This window comes from Podarcis vaucheri, assembly GCF_965113315.1.
Source record: "Podarcis vaucheri genome assembly, chromosome: 9".
Lineage (NCBI taxonomy): Eukaryota > Metazoa > Chordata > Lepidosauria > Squamata > Lacertidae > Podarcis > Podarcis vaucheri.
The window spans coordinates 60145054-60166982 of record NC_138767.1 but is presented as its reverse complement, the minus strand read 5'-3'; the positions used below and the strand labels follow the sequence as shown (position 1 = coordinate 60166982).

Below are 21929 nucleotides of genomic sequence, written 5' to 3'. Positions count from 1 at the left end.
AGAAGGCAGAAGTTTAGAAAAAGTGTCCCGTCCCCTGTGAAGGACAAGCCACAACACCAAAGAACCCTTTTTTTGTGCAATGTCCTTCTCTGGGACCCGCTAGGCAAAGCGGGTTTTTTAAATTACTAGTCAAAGACCAAAAATACTGTTTTAAAGTAAAGAGCCTTGTCTACTTTCTGGTAAATTTATTAGCTCTGTTACCAGACAAATCATGTTGGAAATAATGTCCATGGCACTGAAAGTCTTTCTGTCATGCATCTGTTGGAAAGCCAAATTTAGGACTTTATAAATAGCTCAAGATCACCCTGCTGAAGACAGCAGAAGGCTTGGCTCGTTTCTCTGCATGTAAGCTGAATCTATAGTAGGGAATTTTCACCGACGGTAGGAAGAGGTATGGGCCTTCAGTTTTAAATCTTTAGAAGGAGTAGTTCTAAGTCCCAGCTGTGAACCTTTTAGACACACTCAAGTAATTGATAGCAACAGCTTGGCTTTTGTTTTGGGTGGGGGTTTTTTGGGGGGGAGGGGTACGTCTGAGAAATATTAAAGGCATTTTAAAGCATTAAAATTGTACTGACAGTTAAATTAGAAAATATATTCCAGGGTTGCTTTAAGAATTATTATGTACTTACATAATTTTATGTGCACATAATTTATAGAAAATGTCACATTTCTAATAAAAAACCCTAATTTACTAGACTTATTAAAAATAAATCAGATTTTCTTCTAAATTTGGAAACATGAATGATTTGTTAACTGGCAGGAAAGAGAGTTGCTATATGGCATAATTGTTGTGCTAAGTATTTTTGATAAATGAAGGCATCAGCCTGAAGCAGATTGATTTGATTATAGGATATCAATCAGCACTTGTAAATACAAAATGCGTTCTGTGTTGTTTTTTAAAAAAGAACTCCCAATGAAATACTGATCACATTTTAAAGTTTTTCTTAGAAAGTTGTTCCTGCATCGGTTTACGTTTTCTTTGACTTTATTCATTGATAGAGTGAGGATGAGAAGTCGCTGGACTACAATTCCCATCATCCGTTGCAATTTGCCCTCCTGGCTATGGCTGATGGGATTTGGAGTCCAACAACATCTGGAGGAACTACGTGTTCCCTACGCCTGATTTAGAGGCCTAGTTGGACATTCTCTAGCCCTCAACTGGTCTAGGAGCAGATACAGGGCTGGTGGGTGAATCACTCACAACCCTTTCCCACCTCCCTATTGCCCCATTACACACATCCTAAACCTGCTGGTACCATATCAGCAAGAAAACAGGATGACATGGACATTTGCCCCTATTCAGGATGGCAGTTCTTATTTTTTTGTTTCGTTTCATTAGGATGCAATCCCGTACCCACTTCCTGGAGGGTAAGCCCTAATTAACTCAGTGGCACTTCTGACTAGAGAGCCACAGCTAAATGGAAAACAAGTGGACTCTATAAGTCCTTCCATCTCCCCTCTCCTAGACAACCTTACAGTCATACCTTGGTTCTCAAACATAATCCTTTCCTGAAGTCCATTTGACTTCTGAAAACCAAGGCCCGGCTTCCGATTGGCTGCAAGACCTTCCTGAAGCCAATAGGAAGCTGCGTCGGATGTTTGGCTTCCAAAAAAGTTCACAAACCTAGAGAGAGGGGGGTTTGCCCTGCCGGACCTAAGGTTATACTATGAAGCGGCAGCCTTCTGCTGGATGAAAGATTGGATTCTATTAGAAAACACTGATGTCCTAGATCTGGAAGGCTTTAACAATTCGTCAGGTTGGCATGCGTATTTGTGGTATGACAAGGGTAAATCATATGGAATGTTTAAAAACCATATTGTCAGAAAAGCAATATATATGGTCTGGAAAAAATACAAAGACTTATTGGAAAGTAAAACTCCGAGGTGGATCTCACCAATAGAGGCCAAAGCTCGGAAAACAACCAATATGGAGGCTTATTGGCCGAAATATTGGGAAATAATAGAAAATATTGAAGGTAACTGGAGATTGCAGAGCTTTGAAAAACTAAAGGATAAGGTGCAAAATTGGCTGCATTATGCCCAAATTAATGAGGTTTTTAAGTTAGACAAAAAAACAGGTTTCCAGGTGGAAAAATCGAAACTTGAGACAGAGTTGCTTGAACCAAAGACCAAGTTATTATCCAGAATGTATAACTTGCTGCTTAAATGGAACACTCAAGATGAGACAGTTAAATCAGCAATGATAAAATGGGCTCAGGACATTGGTTATAATATTATGTCTGATGACTGGGAAAGGTTATGGACCACCGGTATGAAGTTTACTGCATGTAATGCTTTGAAAGAAAACATTATGAAAATGGTATACAGGTGGTACATGACCCCGGTTAAGTTAGCTAAGATTTACCATCTGTCCGATAACAAATGTTGGAAATGCAAGGAAGCTGAGGGAACATTCTTTCACCTCTGGTGGACCTGCCCAAGACTGAAGGCCTTCTGGGAAATGATCTATAATGAGTTAAAAAAGGTGTTTAAGTACACTTTTCCCAAGAAACCAGAGGCCTTCCTTCTGGGCATTGTCGGCCAGAAGGTGTCTAAAAAGGATAGAACCTTTTTTATGTACGCTACAACAGCAGCAAGAATTCTTATCGCTAAGCATTGGAAGACCCAAGATTTGCCCACACTGGAGGACTGGCACACGCAACTGATGAACTACATGGAATTAGCCGAGATGACTGCAAGGATCCGAGACTTGGGAGAAGAAGCAATGGAGGAGGACTGGAAAAAATTTAAAGACTATTTGCAAAAGTATTATAAGTTATATGAAACATAAGATGTCGTGTGATTGGGAATCTAGCCCCAGTAACAAAACTTAATTATTTATGAAATTTGATAAGATTTACGAAAGAACCAAGGTTTAAATGGGTAAAAACGATATTATGGTATATTGCTTAGAGTATATGTTGATCAAGAGATTTAAACTTAAACTGTAATTGAAAATAGAAAGAAACACACGAAATAAGGATATAATTTGCTGATAAATTTATTGTCAAGAAATGCATTCTGCGAGGGATGGGGGAAGTCCAATGGAAATTTGAAATGAGTTATCGAAATGGTCGTGTTTTTCTTTTTCCTTTTTTTTCTTGTCTTTTTTCTTTTTGTTTTTTTGATCTCTTTGTTATTTCTGCAAAAAATGTAATAAAAATTATTATAAAAAAAAACAAAACAAAAAAGTTCACAAACCTTAACACCCACTTCTGGGTTTGCGGCATTTGAGAGCCAAAACGTATGAGTACCAAGGTGTTTGAGAACCAAGGTACGACTGTATATCTTATCTGGCGGACCTCAATAGTCTCCTTTCACAAGGGAAGGGCTCGATTCTGGCCCATGAATCAGCAGCAAGTAGAGATGGCATTGATGACAAGTCTTTATTGTTGGCTTCTTTCTCCTACCTGCAGAATAAACTCTATTTTCCATTAACTTGTTTAATATTTTTTTAAAGAGTGGGGGGAAGCTCTAAGCTGGCAGCTAGGGCCAGGGGCCATCCCCATAAATTGTAGTGCTAAGTTAACTATGAAAAATATATATACTTTACGGAGTCTACACATAGTAAATTGAATGCCAGTTTCACTAGCATTCCTACAGAGAAAAATACCTCTCTGCTGTGCCCATGATTTTATAGACTTGCTATAGAATGCAATAGTTTAGCAGCAGCATCATTTGGATTCACTGTAAATTTAATGGAAGAAATGCTTTTAATTCCAGAGAAAATGCCCAGTATATCAGTAATCCTGGATATCCAGCTTCTGTTCCAAAAGGCACATGTATCAAACATTTGCCATATTTCCGATTACATTGTTGCTAAAGTAACCTGTTTTCCTTCTCTTCAGTATGTCAAACTTTGAGCAATTTGATATAGATTTTTACCAGTCAGATTACATCGCTGAAAACCAAGAGCAAGGTTATAGCGGGCCTGAACCCCCTGGAAATGAGTATGGAAGCAAACAGTAAGTGCTTGAAATAGAACAAATTTACTGATTTAATTTTAACATCGCATTTCAATTGCAATTAATAACACAATTTAATTGCCCCCCTTTTGTTAAAAATGTGTTCCAGCCTTGAGAATTTTATGAGGCGTATCAGTTGGCTGCACTTATAATAAAACTAAAAACATTAAAATGTATGCTTAGGGTACTTTATAGTCCCTTTACCTAAAAAAAGAAGAAGAAGTAATAACACAGATTTAGAACAAGATCCCACCAATAGTTTTTCAATATTAATCCCCATGTTTCTTGAACACAGTTTTAGCAATCTTCTTCCTTCCTTCCTTCCTTCCTTCCTTCCTTCCTTCCTTCCTTTCTTTCTTTCTTTCTTTCTTTCTTTCTTTCTTTCTTTCTTTCTTTCCTTCTTCTTTCTCTCTTTCTTTCCTCCTTTCCCCCTTCCTTCCTTCCCTCCTTCCTTTCCCTTCCTTCCTTCCTTCCTTCCTTCCTTTCTTTTTTCTCTCTTTCTTTCCTCCTTTCCTCCTTCCTTCCTTCCCTCCTTGCTTTTCCTTCCTTCCTTCCTTCCTTCCTTCCTTCCTTCCTTCCTTCCTTCCCTCCTTCCTTCCTTCCTTTGTCTTTCTTTCTTTCTTTCTTTCTTTCTTTCTTTCTTTCTTTCTTTCTTTCTTTCTTTCTTTCTTTCCTCCTTTCCTCCTTCCTTCCTTCCCTCCTTGCTTTTCCTTCCTTCCTTCCTTCCTTCCTTCCTTCCTTCCTTCCTTCCTTTCCTTTCCTTTCCTTTCCTTTCCTTTCCTTCCTTCCTTCCTTCCTTCCTTTCCCTCCCTCCCTCCCTCCCTCCCTCCCTCCCTCCCTCCCTCCCTTTCTTTCTTTCTTTCTTTCTTTCTTTTTGGAAAGATGCTGCTTCCCATTTCATGCATTCCGAGGCCGACAAGACACATTCTCCAATTTCCAAATGCTACAGAAAGTGCATCTTTTTCATGGGCTGGCTCGCCTATGAGCCGTGGTGAGGTGGTTGTCTTAGGGCAGCAGGCTCACGGGCAATTGCCACAGCTGGGTGCTCGCTGCCTCCTCTTGCTCCTCCTCCGCTGCTGCAGCCATGGTCCCCGACACTCTGCTGGTGGTTGGGCCACAGTGTGGGTCACGGCAAGGGGCCATGGCTGCAGCATGTGGCACAGCCACAGCAGTGGAGGAGCAAGAGGCACAGAGCGCCCAGCAGACCAGAGCACTGGGTACCTGGCAGGGTTGAGTGGCGGCCACCCAGCCATGATGAGGAGCAGGAGGAACTGGCAGGGCACAGTGAGGAGGGGAGCGCACAGAGGTTTTTCTGAGGGCCTTCTGGTGGTTCCCTCACTGCGAGAAGTGAAGTTACAGGGAATCAGGCAGAGGGCCTTCTCGGTAGTGGCGCCCGCCCTGTGGAACGCCCTCCCGTCAGATGTTGAGGAAATAAACAACTACAGTGGTACCTCAGGTTGAGTACTTAATTTGTTCCGGAGGTCCATACTTAACCTGAAACTGTTCTTAACCTGAAGCACCACTTTAGCTAATGAGGCCTCCTGCTGCCGCCGCACCGCCAGAGCACAATTTCTGTTCTCATCCTGAAGCAAAGTTCTTAACCTGAAGCACTATTTCTGGGTTAGCGGTGTCTGTAATCTGAAGCGTATGTAACCTGAGGTACCACTGTATCTGACTTTTAGAAGACATCTGAAGGCAGCTCTCTTTAGGGAAGCTTTTAATATTTGATGAATTATTGTATTTTAATATTTTGCTGGAAGCCACCCAGAGTGGTTGGGAAACCCAGCCAGATGGGTGGGGTATAAATAAATTAATTGCTTCTGTGCATGCCCAGATGCTGAAAATCGCTTCTGCACAGGCACGATTTTTGGCATCTGGGCATGCACAGACGCAATTTCCGGCGTTGCGCTGTGCAGGTCCGGCTCACGGAGGATCTCCATGGGACTGATCCGGCCCATGCCCGGCAAGCCTTGCCGACCCCTGGTTAGACCCAATTCATACTTCACTGTTTTGAGGAAGACGCCCTTTCTCTCCAGTAGCAGTGCTTTTGACTCCCGTTCCCCATGTTGTCTTCCTTGTAGAGGTTGGGCAGTTGCCTCGCCACCGCCAGATGCATTTGCTTCTCCAGAAAGGGCTTCATCTTCTCAGCAGTACACAGGCCAGATTTTTCAACCGGCATTTACCTCAGAGTTCCCACCTAACAGCGCTTACCCTGACAGCTTTGATGAAGAACCGCCTTTGCTAGAAGGTACGGAATTAAAACGCTTAATTACACTTTCCCCACGTTCTGGCGGCTTATACGTGGAGCGGAATCCCTTAATACTCATCGCAAATTTCTGTGGTGTCAAGGAAGTGATTTATTTTCCTTCCCTATAATATTACTAACAAGAACTTGTCTAAATGAGGGGTGGAACTCGTCTGAGGCTGGGGAAACGACCTGCCTGGAATATTACCCTTTTTCTGGCTTCCCAACTAGGGAAGGCAACATTTCTCCACACAACAACGCACAGTGATCCTTCCTAGAGCCGGCCCTGTCATTGGGCAAAGCGTGGCCTTAGGCAGCAGATGCTCAAGGGCTGGGAGTTGTGTCCAGGTAGTGTTAGATGGCAGTGTTGTGTGTGCCACTTGAGCTGCCTTGCACCCCTTAACCTATTCGGCTGCCCTCAGGTGTGATGGAAGATGGTATCCTGTTAGCAATGTTAAAAGGTAAGGGTAAAGGGACCCCTTGACCATTAGGTCCAGTCGTGACCGACTCTGGGGTTGCAGCGCTCATCTCGCTTTATTGGCCAAGGGAGCCGGCGTACAGCTTCCGGGTCATGACTAAGCCACTTCTGGTGAACCGGAGCAGCGCACGGAAACGCCGTTTACCTTCCCGCCAGATCAGTACCTATTTATCTACTTGCACTTTGACGTGCTTTCGAACTGCTAGGTGGGCAGGAGCAGGGACCGAGCAATGGGAGCTTACCCTGTTGTGGGGATTCGAACCGCCAACCTTCTGATCGGCAAAGTCCTAGGCTCTGTGGTTAAAGCACAGTTCAAATGGCACTTTCTTTGACTTGTGCATGTGGACTGGTGCCGAGGGAGCATCTTGTATTTCACCTCCAGCAGTTGAAAATGTTTTTGGCCAGCTCTGACCCTCTACACCAGGGGTCAGCAAACTTTTTCAGCAGGGGGCCAGTCCACTGTCCCTCAGACCTTGTGGAGGGCCAGACTATTTTTTTTGGGGGGGATGAACGAATTCCTATGCCCCACAAATAACCCAGAGGTGCATTGTAAACAAAAGCACACATTCTACTCATGTAAAAACACGATGATTCCTGGACCATCCACGGGCCGGATTTAGAAGGCAATTGGGCCGGATCCGGCCCCCCGGGCCTTAGTTTGCCTACCCATGCTCTACACCGCTTGCAGGCCAGAAGCCAGATTTTACTCCATTCCTTGACACCATTTTGGCACCTTCTTTCATGTTAAAATTAAGCAGCAGATCACTTGTTCTTAATAGACATTTCATAATGTCCGAAATATCAAACTATAAATTGCAACTAAAACTCCCTTTCTTATAAATGAATAAATGTAAGCAAGAGAAAAGTTTATCGAAGTTTGGTATGTGTTAACTTACCACTCACACACACGTTTTCAGTTGCTCTGTGCCCAGAATAGTAATTTAACTGATCACAGTACAGTCAAAATCCTAGGTAAAAAGTATGTTTAAAAGCAATCTTAGGCTATCAAATCAGAAACTTGGGGTTGGGGGGGAGAGCTTTGTTTAATTTGTTGTCTTGCATTTGTAACACAGACACATGTTTATATTTGAAAGGGCAGCACTACAATTTGCATGGAAAATAAAGGTGATAACTCATTTTTATGGCACATACATCATGTACTTTACTGCCTCTAGATGACAGCATCACAATAAATTTCGTATTCAGATTTCATAGCATTGCCTTTCCCTCTATATTTATATTGCATAATCAGATATCATGTTAAGGTACCTATAATTAATAAACACTTGTTATAATCTTGTTTACATATCTAGTAATAAATTTGCCGGCTTTTTAAAAAAAATAAAGGCAGCGTATTCCAAGGCAAAACTTGATAAATTTCCTATAACTATAACATACTATAGATTACCATAACAACATCAACTGTGCTAGATTTAAATAATGAAAAAGGTTAAAAAATCTGTACATGAAATACCTAGTGGAAATATTTGCATCTCATTCTGATGTACCGGGAACTGTAATTTACACCCCCCCCCCCGAGCTATAATTCCCAGCACCCTTAAACTGCAGTTCTCAGTATTCTTTTTTGGTGGGGAGCGGGATGTGTTTTGAATGTGCTTTGATTGTGTATTTGCACTCCATAGGACTCCCCTGTTAGAGTATTTATCTCCATTTGATCCCTAAGAGGACAAAATTGATGCTTTTGAATTATGGTGCTGGAGGAGACTCTTGAGAGTCCCATGGACTGCTAGAAGATCAAACCTACCCATTCTGAAGGAAATCAGCCCTGAGTGCTCACTGGAAGGACAGATCCTGAAGCTGAGGCTCCAATACTTTGGCCACCTCATGAGAAGAGAAGACTCCCTGGAAAAGACCCTGCTGTGGGGGGAGATTGAGGGCACAAGGAGAAGGGGACGACAGAGGACGAGATGGTTGGACAGTGTTCTCAAAGCTACCAGCATGAGTTTGACCAGACTGGGGGAGGCAGTGGAAGACAGGAGTGCCTGGCATCCTCTGGTCCATGGGGTCACGAAGAGTCGGACACAACTAAACAACAAAATCTTTTATTGTTTCTCTGCTTATTGGGTGCTAGTGTAGGAGGGATCAGATTCCCCGAAACCTGACAGAAAGTCCCATCACCCCCAACCAATATCGCCAATGGCCAAGGAGCATAGGAATTGTAGTCCACCACTTCCGGGTTGGCGCGATCTGGAAATGGCGGATTCCCTCCGAGCTCCGGAGGGAATCGGCTCAGCGGTGGATGGGTCTTTGCCGTGCCGGCGACACGGGGACCCTTAAAAACCGCAGGCGCGGAAGCCTGCGGACTGAAGACTCGGTGGGTGCCTTAAGCGCCCCCCCTGATTCGCGAAGAGCCTTTTTATTTTTTTATTTTTATAATATTTTTTATTAGTTTTACAAAAGTTTTTATAACAGACAAACACAAAAAAGAAAACAGACAAACAAACAGGTATAATTTCATAATGTCATTTCATAAACTTCTTTCCTCGGACTTCCCCATACCTCCCCTTTCTGCATCCTCATGTCCAAATTTTATAGCAACTTATAAATGTTTTTTCCAACTCTAATTCATCATAGTCCTTTCTTATTCTAATCTTATATTACTGCAGCCCTTTCTCTCTATAGAATCTCGACATTCTAAGCTTCATCAAGTTTATAGTAGTCCTTAAGATAAATCTTGAATTTCTTCCAATCTTCTTCCGCAGTCTCCTTTCCCTGGTCTCGAATTCTGCTCGTCATTTCCGCCAATGTCATATAGTCAATCACTTTCATCTGCCATTCTTCCACGGTGGGTAGATCTTGTGTCTTCCAATACTTTGCGATCAATATTCTTGCTGCTGTTGTTGCGTACATAAAGAATGTTCTATCCTTTTTTTGCACCAATTGGCCGACAATGCCCAAGAGAAAGGCCTCTGGTTTCTTAAGAAAGGTATATTTAAATACCTTTTTCATTTCATTATATATCATCTCTCTTCGTGGGAGGTGGGGGGGCGCGAAGAGCCTTTTTAAAGGCTACGGAGGGGATACGGGGGACGGCGCGGCACTGAGAGTCGATCGCTACTGCCGCTGAGCGAAGCCGCGAGCCATAACTGGAGAGCGCTGACTTCCTTCCTTGAAATTTGGACTGAAAAAAAGAACCCGTGAGTAATCTGGAATTGAACTTTAAAAATTTTACCTTCTGAATTTGAGACGACCGGGGGGTGTGCTAAAAGGAAGTCCCCACCCCCCCTTGCAGACGATCCAGAGCAACAATATAAGAGCTAAGCTGGAGTGCCTACCCTGTAAAGGGTGAGTTTCAAAAAGACAGTAACTTCCAAGATTTGGAAAGGTAAATTTGAGCAGGAGAGTGGAGTGTTGGAAGTGTCTTTGTTTTGTTGTAAACAACCCTCCCTCCCGGGCCCGGGAGCGACCTGCTTTGGAGCCTGTATAAGAGGAGCAGAATTTGACAGCTGTCAAAGCTGTCAAATGGACTGTTAACAGTGGAAAAATTGCTATTTAAGATCTCTCTGGATTAAAAGGAGTTACAATTGAATCAAAATTGTTGGAAACAAAGAAACAATAACAGGACAGAGGATTGTTGGAGAAAAGAACATTAAGTAACCAGATTCCCTCTAGGGGGAATTCTGTGGAATTACAATGGCTGTGGATGGAAAGATACTGAGAGAAATCGAAAGGATGTTTTCACTGGTGGGAATCTTACAGGAGCAGACTACAGCTATGAGTAAACAACTGATGACCTTGAATTCTGAAACAAGTAGTTCTGCTGAATGTAATGAGGACCTGAGTGAGAAAGAACCCACAGCTGAATTTGAAATAACAAACAAAGAAGAGGAGAAGACAAAACAAGAAAGAGAACAAGTTAAGTGGGAAAATACTAACCAGAAGCCGACATCTGGAGAACACAAGCAAGGAGACTATTGGATTAAATCCATTTTAAGCCTACGAAAGATACAGAAGACGAAAGTGGAGGCCCTGGGAGTTTATGGAATTCAGGAACTTGAAATAAAGAAGTACAATTGGGGCCTCCACATAGACTCTGATTTTGATTATCATCAAGAGTCAGGCCTTGTGGAAATTCTTCAGCAGTTGTTTCTAAATATGGGAAGAGACTACGGACTGATTGGATTGATTGTGAAGGAACTCTTTCGAGACTCGATGACCGACAAAAAGGACTACCAACAAAACCGGCGGAGAGGGACTGAAAGAGATTTGAGAGCCTCGGACGTGCGGAACCCAGGCTAAAAACTGTTATTTTGGACATGTCTTGGGAAAGGACGCAAATCGGGGATGGGAGGGAGGGAAGGATTTAAATTCAAACAACACTCAAGACCAGGGGGTTTAGTTAATAAGAAAATTATTCAAAAAAAAATGAGAAATCGAGGGAAGAGAATTGGGGTCCAACTTAGGGAAAATTTATTTTTGCTTTTCTTTATAAAAGGATTAATATTAAGATGGAAAAGGAAATGCCAATTTGCTGACATAAATTTGGGAATAGGGATGCAAGGGAGGGGGTGGGGGGAAGTCAAGGACTAGGGTTAGAAAATAAGATTTTCGGAAATTATACATGTTTGTTGTCTTTTATGTTTGTTTTGGTCTTCTGTGTTTTGTTTTTGTCTATATAAAATGTGAAAACCCAATAAAAATATTTTTTTTTTTTTTAAAAAAAGGAATTGTAGTCCACACCCAGGGACCCAAGGCTGGGAAGCTGCCTAAGAGGAACCTCCAGGGAGGAACGCAAGTGGCTTAAACCAGTGTTTCCCAACCTTGGGCCTCCAGCTGTTTTTGGACTACAACTCCCATCATCCCTAGCTAGCAAGACCAGTTGTCAGGGATGATGGGAATTGTAGTTCAAAAACAGCTGGAGGCCCAAAGTTCGGAAACACTGGCTTAAACGATCTCCAAATTCTATCCTTGCAATCTGATTAGGAAGAGAGACAGTGGTTTGTTCATAGATGGTTCATGAGTTTGCGGGGTCCTTAGTTCTGACTGGACCATGCCCCTCCCCCCCTGTACCTTTGGCACCCAAACTCCACACACACACCCCACAGACCGTTGGACAATTGCCGACACTCTACTGAACAATTCCTCTGCCTGTTGTAGAAATTGCTGTGTGCTGAGCTTTACGATTTTTAATTGTATTTTTATCGCTTCCTTTATTTCTTAAATTGTATTTTATTGTATTACAATTTGCAGCCCGTCGGATTCAAATTGTAAAGCAATAAAATACAATGTTAAAAAATAAAAAATAAAATAAGCAATAAAGCACAGTTAAAAGTAACTGTGAATATTTAGTGTGCACATGCTACAGGCCATCAGAACGAAGCTCGCTGACCATGGCTGATCCCACAGACCACGATTTGGGAACCACTGACTGTGAACCACCCTGACTGTGAAAATGTCAGAAGCAAAATGCTATTTTTGCTGGGAGCTTGGGTAATTTCACACATTTCTGCTGCCTCTGTTGCTTCACATCTTTCCAAGCAAGCTGGCTAGGAGAATTTCTGATCCACCACCGGAGTTTGGCATAGCAATTAGAAATGCATTTGTAAACTTCAGGTTGTTGTTGTTGTTGTTGTTAAATAAGGCTTTCCTAGGTGCCACGTAAAACAGGTCTCTGTCTTACAAATGCACAGGCATTTTCCTGGCCATCTCACCCAAAATAACTGCAAAAAAGGACCCACTTGCCTCTTTCTCAGAGGCCAGGTGTTGGACAAGAAGATGGAGGGTGATGAGGTTTTGTGAGGGGCTGGTGGGGGCCTTTCTGAGCCCAGGAACCCTTGTCCATTGCCCAATCTAGCCAACCGCTGAAATTAAGCCTACTGTGAAGGATATCTGGTTCTGCCTGCTTCTCTCACCACCACCCCCGCCAACCCCCCCCCCCACATTTTGCTTAACACAAAGACAGAATGCTTAGACAGGGCTAGAGTGTTTCACCCTCTTTGTGCTTTCTGCGGTTTGTGAAGCTTTAAGGCAGCCCTGAGGCTTTGAGAGCAGCCCGGTTTGGCATAGGACGCCTTGTAGAATACTTGCTTCAACTCGGAAGAGCCCAGAATCTCTCCAAATCTGCCTGATTCAGCTCAGAATTCATCCAAGCCTCCCTCCCCCACTCCAAAAAAAGCTGAGAGGTTTCCAATGTTTGCAGCCGACAGGCTGCATTCGGCTTGTTGGATCACTAGTAAAACAGGCCTTTTAATAGTATAAGCTTAATATTCATACAATGCTACGTTTGACTGTGTCGTATTTAAAATGCTATGCAGAGAGGTTTGCATTAGGCATGAGGTGTTTGTCTTTAGCAAATGCGGCAAGGAGAGTGTTTAAGGCTAATTGATGGCTCGTCCCAGAAACCCAAGCAGAGATCTCTCACAGCAAAAAGATGAAACCTGAGAACTCAGTGTCTTAGTCAATCGCGGGAGCCAGCAGGAGTATCAGAGATAGTGAACAAGCAAGATGGTTGCATAGGATCTCGTTACAGAGAGAGGAAAGTTATTGAACTGTATTAATGACTGAAAAGAAGATCAGACCGCATTCCTTGCTTATTTACAAGCAATGTGTTATTTTGTATTTTGTACTGTTCATTTGTAACTGTTTCAAGACTGTTCTGCGGTAAAGCTATGGAACTCATTATTGTGGTGAAGAGCAAATTCATTTCTGCTCTGAACAAGGTCTGGATAAGGGATTCCGTTTGCAATGACTCTGACAAAGCCTACGCCACTGAATCCTGAAAGCCACCTACTCTGAAGCGAGATGCCCTATACAGCCACTTTCTTGTCTGTCAAAATTGGCGATTGGCTTATGAAAACAAAGCAGTATCTTCTTGTACAATTAATGAGGGCAGCTCATTAATCAAATTAATAAAAGTAGCATGGATATAAAGAGCATATCCATCAATATTCACATTGGAATATGTCCGATTTCATACATGTATTGTGTCAGGTGCAAGAGAAACAGAGCATGCAATGAAGGCTGTTGCACCCAGGTACTGCTTGTGAACTTCTCAGAAGTCTCTGTTGACTGCTGCAGGAACAAAATACTGAACTACATGGGTCATTGGCCTTATTCAACAGGGCTATTCCTGTCAGTGAAGTTATTCAGGACTCTTTCTCTCTGACTCTCTCTCTCTCTCTCTCTCTCTCTCTCTCTCTCTGTGTGTGTGTGTGTGTTTGTGAGAGAGAAGCAAAGCCATTTGAGGACAGTGCTGGCATCTGGTTCACATAGTTTTCCTTTGCCTAACTGAGTAATCAATACTTCCAAATTAAGTCTTGGCTACAACGCATGCATCATTAGAATAATTTGCCTACAGCCAACCGACTGTTTTGTTATTCTAAAGCGAGCTATTGCAGTGAGGTTTTTCATTTAGGGTGATTAACCATTTTGAAACTTCTCTTCCCCCCCCCCTCTGTTGCAGAGCTGGGGATCAACTTCGATCACATCTGGCAAAAAACATTAACCGTCCTCAACCCAATGAAGCCAGCAGATGGCAGCATCATGAATGAGACGGACCTGACAGGGCCTATGGTTTTCTGCCTGGCGCTTGGAGCGATGCTGCTACTGGTACAGTATAGTGCAAACTGCAGCTGTTCTCATAGCAATATCCTCCGTAGAAAGGCAAACGGCTTTGGGCTTTGTAGGGAGAAGGAGCCCGATTAAAAGCCCCACGTGCGAAGGAATGTCGAAAGCAACAGCGACTCATCTGCTAGGAAGCTAGCCTTGTGGCTGCACCCTGCTCAAGTGAGCTGCTTCTGATCAATGGTCAGAGATGATAGGAGGTCATGTGCATGGTATCTGGAGAGCCACAGACTTCCTATCGCTGGGATAGTGGGAAAGGACACCTGAACGCAGCACCTACAGCTATCTAACCAACTTAATTGATGAACTGAAAGCTTTCTCAGCTGCCTTGTGCGGTTGTGCCCTCCCCAGGCACCTTCCATTATATAAAGCGCAACACATTGAACTTGAAATCTTCCGAGCCACTCAGCTGCTGTGCTTCTTGACCTGTTCAAAAATGGCTTCTTGCAACTGGGAGAGGGAAGCGGCTAAGAGCATCACTAAATAGGGCTGTCAGTATATGAACTAGGTACCAACGGAAGAAAGACAACAACCCAACCCGTTTTAAAAAAAATAAAAATTAGGTTGTTATCTGAAACTACCTTATTGGACATTTCCCTTTAAAAGTTGTCAGCAGCGCTTTTGCTTAGAACACTCTATGTTTTGCTAGTTATGTGATTAATAACAATAATAGTCATTTTCTTATTTATAACCTGCCCATCTGGCTTGGTTTCCCCAGCCTCTCTGGGCAGCTCCCAGCAAAAAAAAAAAAAAGAAAACACAATAAAACATCAAACTTTGAAAACTTCCCTAAACATTACGTACCCCAAAACGTGCATGCGGGTGGCACTGTGGTCTAAACCACTGAGCCTCTTGGGCTTGCCAATCAGAAGGTTGGCGGTTCAAATCCACGTGACGGGGTGAGTTCTTATTGCTCTGTCCCAGCTCCTGCCAGCCTAGCAGTTTGAAAGCATGCCAGTGCAAGTAGATAAATAGGTACCACTTCAGCAAGAAGGTAAACAGTGTTTCTGTGCAATCTGGTTTCTGTCACGGTGTCCCGTTGCGCCAGAAGCGGTTTAGTCATCCTGGCCACATGACCCAGAAAGCTGTCTGTGGACAAACGCTGGCTCCCTCAGCCTGAAAGCGAGATGAGCGCCGCAACCCCATAATCGCCTTTGACTGGACTTAACCGTCCAGGGGTCTTTTACCTTTACCTTTTTTTGCATGTTAGGGTGCCAGCTCATTAGGTTCAGCCCAATTTCACACACAGCTGCATGTGAGACTGCTGTGTACAGTGGTACCTCGGGTTACATATGCTTCAGGTTACATACGCTTCTGGTTACAGACTCCGCTAACCCAGAAATAGCACCGCGGGTTAAGAACTTTGCTTCAGGATGAGAATAGAAATCGTGCTCCAGCAGCGTGGCAGCAGCGGGAGGCCCCATTAGCTAAAGTGGTGCTTCAGGTTAAGAACTGTTTCAGGTTAAGAACGGACCTCTGGAACGAAATAAGTTCTTAACCTGAGGTACCACTGTATATGTGTATGATTCTTCCATAGCTGCCCTCCACGGGGTCTTAAGATGGGAGAGAAAAGGAGGCAGAAATGTAGCCTCGCCAGTCCCATTTTAGAATTCATTTGCGCATGTTTACTCTCTGCACCTGCCAAAGAAGAACACTTTTGTCCGTGATTCTGCCTCTGGCTTACCAGCATCTGATGACTTCTGCTTTCTGATTCACTCGGGGCCTGACCCTGCTAAGGTGCCAGAACATTTGAAACAAAAAGTTGGCAACTCTTTTAAACAGCTGCTGGATCAGCACCAATTAGCAGGTTAGAATGTTCATTCCCATGTGATGAAAACCTTCGGTGTGCTGAGTTCTGGAGATCAAGCTGTTGTTAAAGGCCGGAGACCAGGCTGCATTTTTTCCTCCTCATTAAGCAAAGCTCCCGGCGAAGGGATGGAGTTAAATGAGATGGAGTTAAAGGGATGGAGTTAAATGAGAGGAGCCAACTTAGTTCTTTCCAGTTGTCATTGGACCTCCAACTCTTTTAGGCCCCATACAGTGTGGACCAGTGGTCAGAGATGATGGGAGCTGTAGCCAAACCATCTCTGGAAGGTAGGACATTTGCTACCCCTGGAGCCTCAGCTTCAGGATCTGTCCTTCCAGTGAGCACTCAGGGCTGATTTCCTTCAGAATGGCCTTAGCAGTTCTCAACCTGTGGGTCCCCAGATGTTGTTGAACTACATCTCCCATCATCCCTGAGCTCTGGCCTTGCTAGCTAGGGGTGATGGGAGTTGTACTTCAACAACATCTGGGGACCCACAGGTTGAGAAAGGCTGCCTTTGGCCCTCCAGATGTTGATGAACTACAGCTTCCATCGTCCTTGGCCATTGGCCATACTTGCAAGAGTTGATGGGAGTTGTAGTTCAGCAACTTCTGGAGGACCAAAGGTTCCACACATCTGTTCTACCGCCTGAAACAGAGACCTAAAAGACACCGAGCAGCCTTGAGCAGTTGGTGCGTTGGGACTGAATGACATTCAGATTTCCAGATTGCTGGTTTCTGTGTCAATTTCTGGCAAAATCTCTCTCGGAGAGGCTTGAACATATTCCTTCTTGGTCTGTATTTCAGGCAGTTTGAGAGATGGCAAGTATTTCTGGGCCAAAGTTGCCATCTGTGGGCTAAGTCATAAAAGGTTAGATCTGAGAAAATAATGTGTGTTCTGTGTACATAAACCTCATCAGAAATATTAAGTTCCAAAGCAGTGAATTCCCCCCACCCCACAAACAAGCCTTTAATGAAAGTCAAGGAGACAGAAACGCATGTGGGGCATGGGAAATGGGAAGATAATTTGACTTGATCTGTTCCAGCTTCATTTCCCTCCTCTCCTCCCCAACTACCCCCTTCCCTTTCTTATTGCACCAAAACCTCCCTCCTCCGCCAAGCAGTATATCAAAGAGAGTTTTCATTTAGCCGCTATCTTGCTGTCTTCTGCCTCTGGCGCAAGCAATTTGTTAATCTTAGATTAAGCTGCTAAGTATGGCTGTGTCAATTAATCAAACGCTCTGGAACAAACAAGTTAAAATATTAGCTGATTATTGCTGGCATTGTGTTTATGCGCGGCATCTGCAGGAAATATTGCAGATCAAACCTCCCTGGCCAAATTGAAAATGCTAAACCTATTGAAAACCTTTAATGACTATCGAGGTTGTTGATAGTAATCTGTTACACTAATGGCATTATATACCCACAGTATGTCAGCAGCAGTCGGGGGAGTGCTGGAAATATGAGTGTTGGAAAAGCCAGTGGCCCGTTAATTCTCTTTCAGAGATAAAAGTGTCTTGTCAAATTGCCACGACAGTCCTTGTTACGGAGTCGATAGCTATTAACATGCTGTCCCATGTGGGTCTCCTCACATGTCAGTCCCATTGAGTTCAATGGGAATTAATCCCAGGTAAGGCGGGTGGCGCTGTGGGTTAAACCACAGATCCTAGGACTTGCCAATCAGAAGGTCGGTGGTTCAAATCCTTGTGACGAGGTGAACTCCCATTGCTTGGTCCCTGCTCCTGCCAACCTAGCAGTTCGAAAGCACGTCAAAGTGCAAGTAGATAAATAGGTACCGCTCCGGCGGGAAGTAAACGACGATTCTGTGTGCTGCTCTGGTTCGCCAGAAGTGGCTTAGTCATGCTGGCCACATGACCCGGAAGCTGTACGCCGGCTCCCTCAGCCAATAAAGCGAGATGAGCACCGCAACCCCAGAATCGGTCACGACTGGACCTGATGGTCAGGGGTCCCTTTACCTTTACTTTTTAAGGATGTGTAGGATTGCACCCTAAAAGGAGGGGGGGGAATGATAACTGGGTGAAGCAAAGGAAGAAGAAAAGTGTCACGAAAAGGTCAGCGGTCATTGATAGGTTAATGCAGCGGCAACTGCTTTTTGGCTGCAATATTAAGGGAAGAAATCACAATTGTACTATTGGTGCCATTAGCTTGGAGATTCATAAAAGGTATCACTGAAACTTTCTAGGTATTCCTTTGCTTACAATGGCCAAGCGCACACGCTCAGACTCATTTTGTGGATTCAGTTACGTAAGTTTTGTACTTTTTCATGAAGAGGTATGATGTATCTTTGCTGCAACAGAAAGGTGCACCCAGATGTTGAACACTTTCCAGAACGCTCAGTATGGAGAAAATAAAAAAGAATGGGTGCAAGCCAGCAAGGTCAGCAATAACTAGACCCTGGTTCTTAGTGGAGTGGTAAGCTCCATTACATCAGACCGCAGGCCTTTATGGCAGGGAAAACCTTCCACGTAGAAAACTGGATGTTGGGATGGAAGGAAGGGTCTTGCATAGCTGACTCCCTGGTATGTTGGCTTTCCATGTGGAAGGAATTGTGTTACAGGTCAATTATATCTCAGGGTACTGCCAGATACTCTGTTTAGTGAGCATTTGCCTGTGTTTGCAGAGAGATTAGACAATGCTGGCTATTGGATGATCTGTTTGCACACAAAAATGCGGGGAGTTTAGATTACATCTGCTATTTATCGAGCACTCGTTCTGATTTGTTTGTGGGAAGCTTAGATGATAATAATATTAATAATAATAATAACAACAACAACAACAACAACAACAACAATGATTATGATTATTAATGATGTTGTGTCAAATGAAATGCTGCCCCACACTTTCCAGCGCATTTCCCTCATCATCAATGCATCTCTTAAGGATGCAGAGCCAGTGTGGTGTAGTGGTTAAGAGCCGTGGACTCGTAATCTGGTGAACCGGGTTCGCGTCTCCGCTCCTCCACATGCAGCTGCTGGGTGACCTTGGGCTAGTCACACTTCTCTGAAGTCTCTCAGCCCCACTCACCTCACAGAGTGTTTGTTGTGAGGGAGGAAGGGAAAGGAGAATGTTAGCCGCTTTGAGACTCCTTCAGGTAGTGATAAAGCGGGATATCAAATCCAAACTCTCCTCCTCCTCCTCCTTCGCCTCCTCCTCTGTTCCTTTTTTTAGGTGGGATTCAATCACATAACAGCAAATTCTACCCCCATTGCCTCCATGGCTTGGCAGAAAGGAAGACCTTCCACTGCTTTTCCAGCTGATCTACCATTTGTATGGTGATCCCCTCCTCTCTTTCTTCATTTCCACAGGCAGGAAAAGTCCACTTTGGCTACGTTTACGGCATGAGTGCTATTGGTTGCACAGCAATCCATGCTTTGCTCAGCCTGATGAGCCTCACAAGTGTTTCCTATGGCTGTGTAGCGAGTGTCCTAGGCTACTGCCTGCTGCCCATGGTGATCCTATCAACCTACGCGGTCTTTTTCTCCCTACAGTAAGTATGAAGTTTCATCTCAAATGCTGGCAGGTTGCTTTGAATGATAAGGAAGGGGTAATGTGAGCTTCACTGAGACAGAGGACACCAGGAAATAGCAAGAAAGGATAAGAGAAGCAATGGGGAAACTGAGAGTTATGGGAATTGCTTTGCTGGATCTGTTTAGGTTAGCATGCTTTTTTTCATTTGCGGCCAGCCAAATTTATTCTAGATACTCAGATTATGGTTGTGACAGGTACCCTCTAGGGCCTGGCAATACAGAGAGCCAGTGTGGTGTAGTGGTTAAAAGCGGTAGTCTCGTAATCTGGGGAACCGGGTTCGCGTCTCCGCTCCTCCACATGCAGCTGCTGGGTGACCTTGGGCTAGTCACACTTCTTTGAAGTCTCTCAGCCCCTCTCACCTCACAGAGTGTTTGTTGTGGGAGAGGAAGGGAAAGGAGAATGTTAGCCGCTTTGAGACTCCTTCGGGTAGTGATAAAGCAGGATATCAAATCCAAAGTCTTCTTCTTCTTCAACAACAACTGTTTCTCTGCGGAGAGGGAGGGCAGCAGTTGCACGAGCGAACTCACAGCCCCTTCGCTAAGCTGCCGCTTCCAGCTGCCTCCACAAGTCCGTCAAATTGAGACAAAGCCGGCATCAGTTTGCAGGGCGGATGTGCCCGTTGCCCTAGATTGCACAGTGCAAATATTACATCATGCACACATTTCTCTTTATCTGCTGCCAGCTTCTGGTTCGCTGCGGGATGAAAATGCTGCGGTTGTTTGTCTTACCGACCTAACAAACGAGATAGCAGCTGACTAATTTACTACTTGCTGCTTAGTCTTTTAAAGCTGCAAATTATGAAGCTGTTTTTCATCCGAAATGAAAAATGCCCTCCCGCCTGCTCCCCTCATCTTCTGTTTGTTTGGCTTGATGTTATATTGTCTTTGCCGCTGGCCCTTGGCTATCAATGCATCCCTGATTAGGAAGGCTCTTGAAGTGTTTCTATTCTGCTCTTATTAACCAGCAGGGGTTTTTTTATGTTCTTGCAGGGGGTTTCTCGGAACTCTGCTAGCTCTCCTCATCATTGGATGGTGCAGCCTCTCAGCCTCCAAAATATTCACTTCCGCCTTGTCGATGGAAGGCCAGCAGTTTCTGGTTGCCTACCCCTGTGCTTTGCTCTATGGTCTCTTTGCACTCATGGCTATCTTCTGAGCTTTGGTCTCCAGGAAGACTGTGCTATCTTATCTCTACATTGGACTGCAAAATCAGAACCATCTACAGATCTTTTTGAATGATTTAGAGGTTGCTCCCCAAACTCATGGTTTAGGGCTCGAATTCAGCCTGGAAAGCTTGCTGTATTGAGGGGCACTAGCTCCTGGGGACCGAGCGTTTTTGGCCCCCCAATATTTTGGGGGTGAGGGCCAGCCCCCCAATGTCTAAAAAGTACAAAGGCAAACCGTGGAGCTGAGTGCGGTATGGTTCGAGTGGCCGGCTCCTTTTCTTCCTTCATTTCATTTTCATTTTACTTTTAATTTGTATACAGTGGAACCTCGGCTTACATACGCTTCAGGTTACATACGATTCAGGTTACAGACTCTGCTAACCCAGAAATAGTGCTTCAGGTTAAGAACTTTGCTTCAGCCTAACAATGTTAGGTTGGAGTCCCCCCGAGATCTACTCCTCAGCGATAAAGGAAGGAAACTAAGAACAAGATCAGCAGAAGACAAAGTAAAGTGCAGGTATAAATATGAAGAAGATCTGCAGAAGGGACATGGAAAAGAGTTAAGAGCCTCGGATAGAAGATCACCAGGTTGATGGACTAAATGAATGGATAGAAAGGACTGACAGAACCCAAGACCAGGAAGAAGAGACGGTGGATGAAGATTGGAAGAAAGTTTAAAAATTCATTTAGAGAAATATTGTAAAATTAATCAGTGTTAGAAAAAATGTTGGAATGAAACTATTTGGCTTTAGTAGAAATGCTATAAGGAGTTATGTACAAATAAGTTTTAAGTTTTAGGGCTTTTATGGTAAAATAAGGTTAAAATAAATTAAGACAATTTAATGACAGAACATAGTGAAAGATGGAAAGGATTTGCTGAGATAATTAATAACTAGAATACAAAAAAGGGAGGTGTGAGGAGGTCGATAAAACAAGATAACGAAAGATAAAGATTTGGGAATATTGGATTTGTTTTTAATTTTTTGTTCGCTTTTGTTTTTGGTTTTGATGTATTGTGTGTTTTGTTCTCTTCTTTCTTTTTATTGACTTGTATTGTTTAACTTCTTTTTTTTCTCTTTTTCTCTGTTTTAAATTCTCAATAAATATCATTTTTTTAAAAAAAGAACTTTGCTTCAGGATGAG

At 43.6% G+C, this 21929-nt stretch overlaps 1 protein-coding gene across 2 annotated transcripts; it reads left to right on the top strand.

Annotated features, from left to right (window-relative positions):
* Nucleotides 1-245: 245 nt before the first annotated feature.
* On the top strand, nt 246-21219 carry YIPF7 (Yip1 domain family member 7). 2 transcript variants are annotated; one of them, XM_082238296.1, is made up of 6 exons: nt 246-345; nt 3849-3965; nt 6047-6213; nt 14112-14257; nt 19402-19583; nt 20614-21219. In XM_082238296.1, the coding sequence occupies exons 2-6, from the start codon at nt 3850-3852 to the stop codon at nt 20774-20776; spliced, it is 774 nt and encodes a 257-aa protein (XP_082094422.1). In that variant the 5' UTR covers nt 246-345; nt 3849; the 3' UTR covers nt 20777-21219. The 2 variants fall into 2 exon arrangements, with proteins under 2 accessions (XP_082094422.1, XP_082094421.1); XM_082238295.1 differs by having other exon boundaries at nt 294-391.
* Nucleotides 21220-21929: the final 710 nt, after the last annotated feature.